This window comes from Sapajus apella, unplaced genomic scaffold (assembly GCF_009761245.1).
Source record: "Sapajus apella isolate SASKATOON/1434 unplaced genomic scaffold, GSC_monkey_1.0 scaffold126, whole genome shotgun sequence".
Classification (NCBI taxonomy): Eukaryota; Metazoa; Chordata; class Mammalia; order Primates; family Cebidae; genus Sapajus; species Sapajus apella.
In genome coordinates, this window is record NW_022437066.1 from 1,960,012 (window position 1) to 1,967,701 (window position 7,690).

Sequence of the window (7,690 nt, forward strand, 5' to 3'; positions counted from 1 at the left end):
GGGTGCAGAACTCAGGGAGTAGGTAAAGGAGCCACAGCAGCCGCAGCCGGGAGGAGAGCACTGTCTTGAGAAGTCACATGAGCTGCGCATGCGTGGACCAGGTCACAAAGTGGAAACCCATCTCACGGTGGCCACAGCAAGACAGCACTGGGCCAGAGGAGACACAGGTCACCAACAGGGGGTCGGTTTTGCGTGTGGAGGGGGGGAGGCGGGAGCAGTCAGATGCCCCCACCACCGGGGACAGGGGCAGCAGGAGACTGGAGGTGCTTCCCAGAGATGGGGCATTCGAGCTGGGTCCGGAAGGGCAAGTGGGAGCTTGGAAGGTAGAGGAGGGGCACGGAGAGAGAAAAGGCCCCTGTAGAGGGGTGCAGGCTCCCACCCTGACCCCCGCTTCACAGGGAGTTAGGGGAGGCTGGCGGGTTCTGGGGGGTCACCCAGGGAAGGGCAACCCCAACCGTCAGAACAAAGACCAGAACCCACACCCGGGACACAGGCGCTTCCATGGGTACAGAGCTGGCTGATTCTCCAGACAGACAGGACTCGCCCTTTAATCCAAAGCACGTGAAGTGTTTCTCTGACCATGACACCTCTGTTGAAGAAAAATAATAAACAAGTCCGCACTGAAATTCTCGTTCTCCTGGGAAAGGGCAACGAGGGCTCCCTCTCAGTGTCCCTTCACTGTCCCCTTACACCAGGTGATATCCCAACCTTGGAAGCGATGGGCAGCAGACAGCAGGCTCAGCCCAGGAAGCCACCCCCACGGCTGGAGTGGCCAACCCCACCCGGGGCCAGCAGGGACTGGCGGAGCAGACAGCAGACCAGAGAGGGTGGGACCACCAACACAGGCAGGTATGAGGGGTGGCTGCACCCTTTGGGAACTAACTCAGGACACAGAGCCCGCCTGCAGCGAGGAACACATGACCAGGGGCCCAGCCTGAGGCACTGGCGAGTGAGGGGCACCGCTTTCCTAGAGATTCTGATACAGGAACAGGTTCAGGCCACTCTGGCTGACATGCACGTCTTTTTATTTGTCCAAATCTAGCTTTTTTTTTTTTTTTTGGTCATGCTGGAAACATAAAATCAGAAAGTACAGAAATGTTAAAAAAGAAAGTAAAATGTATTAATTTCTCTAATTCCACCACACATAGATAACCTCTGCTAACATTTATCTGCTTCCAGGACTTCACCCAGAAACAGACATTGAAAAATGTTTGTGCTGATGAGGGGGTCACACCAGACATGACTTTGTGAACCACTTTTGACTTGGCCTGGGGGGCCGTCTTCTGGGCTCAGTTGGCAGTGGGTTCACCTGACCCTGAGCTTAGCAGCAGAAGCTTCAAGGCCTATGCCTAATTTTTTATTTGTAATTTTGTATTCTTTTCTTAAGGAAGGTCCCTCGAGCCACAGAGCCTCAGGCCCCACAACCTGCGTCCGCCCTGGCTGTACGACGCTCCAGGGTCCGGGTACAGCCAGGGCCGGCCACAGCCTCACTAGCTGGCTGCTCCCTTCCAGGTCTCCTCATTAGCAGCTCGTTCTGATGGCCACACCCACCGAGGGACCTCCTTGGCCTTTGGCTCGGGGTGATGTGACCCACTGGAAAGAGTTCTGGCCCAGCAGTCCTGGGACATCCCCTGCATGAAGATCATGTCTGACAAGACACTTGCCACCCTTTCTGATCAATTGCCCCTCGGCCTGCCCCTGTCACAAGATGGCAGGTGCCTCAAGGGTGGGGGCTCTGCTGTCCCTGGGTCCTGGTACCCAGAGCAGGGCAGCAGTGTGGGTGGATGCCTGGCTCGCAAGCGCAGGCACACGTGCCATGCTTCTCTGGACGGCTGCACAGTGGGAAGCAGGGCCGTCTAACCCAGAGTTGGAGCCAGGGGACTTCAGGGCAGGGAGGGCGAGGGAAACCCACAGCCAGGAGGGGGCTGTGGCTCTGCTGCTCCCATGGCACAGCCACCAAATGGGCCAGGTGTGAACCCTGACCCACGGACACGCGACCACCCTCGCCAGCATAAGAGCAGCCCAGAGTGATGGGTGACCACCTCCTTTACACACCACCCTCTTCCTGGCCACAGGTGCATCTCCCGGTGCCGCTGTCCCAGCAGGAGCTGCACGGGAGGGGACAATTCTTTTTGGCTTGTCTCTAGTGCTCTTTAAAACAAAACAAAAAACGAAGGCAGGCATCAAGATGCTTTTTCTTATCTCAATGTTTTTATTTTTAAATTTTTTGCTGTATTTATTTTTGTGGAGGCCATGTTGCCAGCCATGCCGCCCAGGCTGGTCTGGAACTCCTGGGCACAAGAGATCTGAGGCTGGAATGACAGGTGTGGGCACCACACTCGGCCTTATCTCCATGGTTAAACGTGTGGATCTGCCTCCCATCTGCGGAGGGAGAGAAGTGAACCAGCAACGGGGTTATGGAGAAAGAAAGGAGACCTATTTATTGATTGATTTTAATTTTTTTGTAGAGACTATGTTGCCCAGGCTGGTCTCAAACTTCTGGGCGCAAGTGATGCCCCTGCCTTGGCCTCCCCAGGCAGTGGAATGACTGGCGTGAGCCAACCTTCCCCCGACACCTGTTTCTTCTGGAATATTTGCCTCCAGCCATCAATAAAGAAATGGGCTCTTGGCCTTTTTGCTGTGCTACCTCCTGGTGGCCTTTGCTTGTCCAGATGTCCGGGTAAAGGCGGCTCTCTCTCCCGCGGCGGGGACGGGGGCCCTGGAGCCAGCAAGCCGGCCTGGGAGGCCTGCAGCCAATGACGGGCCAGGCGGGCAGGGGGCCCAGCCCCCTCATTCCAGTTCCACGAATCTCAGGAGACACCCACTTTCTGGTCGCCTCGGGAGCTGGGGACCCTGCCTTCCCTTTCCCCTCCCACCCCGCAGCCACACCCAGGAGCGCTCCCCAATACACTCCTTGCTGGGACACCCCCGGGACACCGCCAGCCTGTACGGACCTGGCGCAGTGACACCATCGCAGGTGCCCTTCCTTCACTGGGGGGCCCTGGGCGGCTGCGAGGCCCGCGCGCTCTCCGGGGCTGTCCCCCACTCCGGCTGCCGACGTCGCCGACGCCCCAATGGGCCTCGCCGCTACCCGCCCGCTCCCTGCCGCCCGGGTCCGCGCGGCGTCGGCCGCCCCCACCCCTCCCCGCCCTCCTGGAGCCCGGGGGCGCCCCCATTCCCGCCGCCGCCCGGTCCTCCCAGCCCCAGGCCCGGCCAGCGCAGGGCGCCTCCGCACACGGCCCTGCGCGGACCAGACCTGCTCCCGGGCCCTAGGCCGCCCAGCCCCGCCTACAAGGCGGCTTCCCCGGGGCCCGGCCCCACCCCAGAGCCCCGCAGCAGCGCGCCGGGTCGCAGACACCGCAGGCGGAGCCGGGACCACGGCCAAGTCCCCTCCGGAACCAGAGGACGACTCCGTGGGAGCGCGCGTGCGCACTGGCCTGCCTCGGGGTGCGGCGACGCGTGCGCGGAGGCGCTGCCCAGGACCGGCACGCGCAGGCCAGCTATCTGCGCCTGCGCAGGATCACGCGCGGCGCCGACGGCGGCGAGGACGCTACGGACTGCTCCCGTGTGTGCGCGCACGCACGGGCGCACGCCCTCGGGAGGCGGCGAGTCCCGGACGCCCAGCGCGGCCCGGAGCAGGGGGAAGGGAGGCGCGGCTCGGTCGGCGCGGGCGGAGGGGGCGTGAGGCCGCCCTACGGTGGCCGCCGAGGGAAGGCGCTACGGCTCCCACGCTGGGCCAAACGCCTCCGGCGGCTGCGCCGGAGCGCGCCTTCCTCTGCCGGGCGACCTCAGCCCGGGACGCGTGAGCCACCCCCGCAGCCGCCCCGCCGGCCCCCCAGCTGCGCGCCCCGGCACCATGCGTCCGCCCTGCGCACGGAGCCCCAAGGGACAGGGGCGCCCGCAGGCCCGGCCTCCAGCACCGCCGGCCGGCCCCGAAGTCCCGGACGCCGGCGCCGCCGCGGAGAGGACACCGGGTGAGCGGCGGGCGGGAACCGGGCCTCGGCGGGGCCGTCTCCAGGGCAACGCGCGACGCAGGACCCGGAAGTGGCTCCGGCAGGGGCTCTGCAGCCGCGGGGCCCGACGCGGCGCAGGCCCGGTGCTCACGAGGCGTGGGCCGGGCCCGGGGCCCGTCGCGTCTCTGCGGCCCCGAGGAAACGGTCCTGGCCCGGCCACGGGCCTAGCGGGTGTCTGCGGAAAGACGGGGACCCGAGCGGAGCTGCGGACCGCGAGAGCCCCGCCGAGCCGTGTTTGAGGGGCGCCGCCATGGCTGGGTTCCGGCCGCGGCGAGCTCCAGGCCGAGGCTGGCCTTAAGCAGGGCGGCTCGGCCCCGGCACCGCGCGAAGGAACCGGGCTCTGCGGCGCGGAGGGTCAGGCGGCCCCGGCCCCTCCCGCTTCCGCCCGGGCCGGGTCCCCACGGCGGAGCCCCAGGCTGAACCCCCGTGCGTCAGGCGAGGCTCTTGGCTGCAGCCCCCTGCTCTGTTACCAACTTTCCTTCTCCAGTTTGACACGTCCTGACCTTTGCGTTCATGCCGCTCCTCGGATTATTTAGGCGAGCTCTAAGCGGCACTTACTAGGTGAAGCTAGAGCCAAATGCCGCGTGCGCTCTTTGCAGCCGGTCTGTAGGGCCGCTGCCCAGCCCCTTCCCTCCCACAGGACAAACAGGAGCCGGCTTGGCGTCTGGTGACCTGCCCAAGGGCACTGCTAGGGAAGGACAGTGCCGGGGTTCAGGCCTGGCAGGGTGACCCCGGGGCCCCCCAGCCGTCCATTCGGCCCCTGGCACTTGTCAGGTTGCTGGAGGCAGCTGCCCTCCCACCCCAAGGCTCGTTCTCAGTTTACCTGTCTCTTTTCCTGGCCCCGTGGTGGCTTCTTGCAGGTGCCATTCAAGGGCTATTGTCACCCCTGGGTCAGGCAGCCTCGGAAGGCCAGGGCGGTAATGGGCAAATGCATAAGAGCAGAGAGTGGTCCAGCGAGTGGGGGTCTGCGAGGATCCTGCGGGAAGGAGCCACGCCAGCCCCTTCCCGTACATTTTGGCATTGATCGCCACTGCCCCGAAGGCCTAGAGCAAACACTGGGAAGGTTTGAGAAAAGAGTAAGCCCAGGAGTGCCCGCAGATCGCGCCCTGGACTCCCTAAGTCCAGGCACTGGAGTTTGTGTCCGCCTTCACCTGCTGATGCCTGGGGAGGGATCCGCCTGGCGTCCTCATACTGACTTGGGTTTCGTGGTTCTCCCCACAGGCCGACGCCTCCCCTGAGGCTCAGCTGCGGGCTCCCAGGCCTAGGCGCCCATGACCCCTACGCTGACCACGCCTGGACGCCACCGCCGGGGCCCAATGCCGGTCATGCCCATCCCGCGGCGGGTGCGCTCCTTCCACGGCCCGCATACCACCTGCCTGCATGCGGCCTGCGGGCCCGTGCGCGCCTCTCACCTGGCCCGCACCAAGTACAACAACTTCGACGTGTACATCAAGACGCGCTGGCTGTACGGCTTCATCCGCTTCCTGCTCTACTTCAGCTGCAGCCTGTTCACCGCGGCGCTCTGGGGCGCGCTGGCCGCCCTCTTCTGCCTGCAGTACCTGGGCGTGCGTGTCCTGCTGCGCTTCCAGCGCAAGCTGTCGGTGCTGCTGTTGCTGCTGGGCCGCCGGCGTGTGGACTTCCGCCTGGTGAACGAGCTGCTCATCTACGGCATCCACGTCACCATGCTGCTGGTGGGGGGCCTCGGCTGGTGCTTCATGGTCTTCGTGGACATGTGAGGGCCGTGAGCGCGAGCTGGATTCATTGTCCTGGCCTGTGGCTGTGTTCTCTCCAAGGGTGGGGCTGGTCAGCGCCTTCGCTTCTGCCCATCCCGCAGGCAGGTGCTGCTGCCTCGGTGCCCACGGAGAGAAAAGAAAGGGCTGAGACTTACGTGGTGAGGGTGCGGGCGCTGCCCCTAGGCTGGCTTCTTGCGCCCACCCTCCTCTCGTGCACTCTCAGGTTGTACTGCAGGGTGGGCCTCTCTGCAGGACCACACCTGCCAGGGACTTCAGACATCACCCTGGGAGACCCCTGGACACAGGGCTGTGTGCCCAGGAGCAAATCCGGAGGGCTCCCCTCACTGACACACCACACTGCCACAAAGCTGCTCACTCTGCCAGGGGCCGCCTGAGGCCTGGCACTGCCCTCTGTCACCCTGAAGGGCTGTGGGTCCTGAGTCCCAGGCCAGCCTTCAGGGTCTCCTTGGTTGTGTAGATGCAGTCTAGCAGGGGGCCCCAGGGGCTCAGATAGGAGGGGCCTCAGCAGGTTCCCAGCTCAGGGGCTGGCCTGGGGGAACCCTGGGAGCCAGGGGACCAACTCCAGCAGCGCGGGCCTGCCTGCCTCTTCCGAGAGGGCTGTCAAAATGTCCTGTAGAATCTGTGGATTTCTGGGGAGGCATCTCCATTCCTTTCTGGCTTTTCTTGCTGGGGGTGGGGGATTGGGCCTCTTTATTTGAGGGAACACCCTCAAAGAAAGCCTGGGAAATAGAGGGTGCAGTGAGCTGGGATGGAGACTTGTGTGCCCCTAGTGTCTGGAGCAGGGAGCAGAGGCCTCAGTGCAGCAACCACTGACCTGGAGCCTGTGTGGCACCAGCAGCCTCTTGCAGCCCCGGGCGTATGGCAAGGTTCTACCCACGCTGTCCTCCAGTGACTGGGGGTTCTGGATGACAGCACAGGGGCAGGGGGCTGGAGGGGCACAGGTGCCTGTGTTCAGGGAGGGCGGCCACCGTGGGCCAGGCTCTCACCTAGGACCGCACACGCTGTTCCTCTCAGCCTTGCAGTCACTGCATCACTATGGCGACGGCCCACAGCTGTGTGACTTTGGGGGCAGATGGGAGGGCGCCCTGAATGATGATTGCAGGGATGACGACAGAGGCCGCCCTGGAGCAGGACACAGGTTGCGGTGCTCAGATGGCGACCCTAGCTTCACCCCAGTCCATGTCCCCACATCTGGGCATGGGTGGACCCTGCCAGGCGGACCAGTGGCCCTGGGCCATGAGGACAGTTGTGTGCCACTGGAAGAAAAACGTTTTGAGAAACCCTAAATCAGGTAGAGAAAGCAAAAAATATTTGGCCATAAACCGTGCTGTCTGATCTGTTGGCAGCTTCTGTGGATGACCTTCGAGGAGCCCCGCTTAGTCCAGGCCCCCGGCAGGTGGGCGGGAGCTTCCTTGTGGGGGGGTCTCATTTCTTGCTGCAGAGAATCTTTTGCACTAAGTCATGCTATTTCCTCAAAGAAGCTTTGTTTTTTGTTAACGTGTTCCTCAGAGTTGCCCGAGCCCCTTGGCAGAGGGAGAAGGAGTGGCGGGAGGGGCTGGCGGTGCTGCTCGCTGGGGGTCAGCGCCGCAGGGAGGGGCGGCACCGTGGTGCGCTCTGAGCACCTGGCTGCCTGCTGTCCTCAGTGCCTGTGAATTCGTCATGAGATGAACCACCTGCATTAAACCTATTTTTTTAATGTGTTGATGGAGTGATTGCTTAAAGCTCAACTTCTATTCCTTTTTTAAGGACATAGTAGTCAGCTGGAGCGCCATAAGGTGGAAAAGTTTTCACAAATATCTGTGATGCCGGGGGAGGAGCCCCCGAGGCCAGGGTTCCCCTTGTGGGAAGCTGCCCTGAGGAGGTGGCCTAACTGACGGGCGAGGATTTGTCAGCAGGGCAGTCCCCAGGACACTGCTGTGCAGG

The 7,690-nt window shown here is 63.3% G+C and overlaps 1 protein-coding gene and 1 long non-coding RNA gene across 3 annotated transcripts; one reads left to right on the plus strand and one right to left on the minus strand.

Moving 5' to 3' along the window:
- Positions 1-2,189: 2,189 nt before the first annotated feature.
- Positions 2,190-2,768, minus strand: LOC116539194. Its single transcript, XR_004263947.1, has 2 exons — positions 2,648-2,768; positions 2,190-2,382 (listed from the first exon to the last, which is right to left on the minus strand). It is a non-coding gene; the product is annotated as an uncharacterized LOC116539194 (long non-coding RNA).
- Positions 2,769-3,597: 829 nt separating this feature from the next.
- On the plus strand, positions 3,598-7,468 carry TMEM250 (transmembrane protein 250). 2 transcript variants are annotated; one of them, XM_032261907.1, is made up of 2 exons: positions 3,598-3,974; positions 5,235-7,467. In XM_032261907.1, exon 2 carries the CDS (start codon positions 5,285-5,287, stop codon positions 5,747-5,749), a length of 465 nt encoding a protein of 154 aa, XP_032117798.1. In that variant the 5' UTR covers positions 3,598-3,974; positions 5,235-5,284; the 3' UTR covers positions 5,750-7,467. The 2 variants fall into 2 exon arrangements, with proteins under 2 accessions (XP_032117798.1, XP_032117799.1); XM_032261908.1 differs by lacking the exon at positions 3,598-3,974 and adding an exon at positions 4,042-4,574 and having other exon boundaries at positions 5,235-7,468.
- The last annotated feature ends 222 nt before the right edge of the window (positions 7,469-7,690 follow it).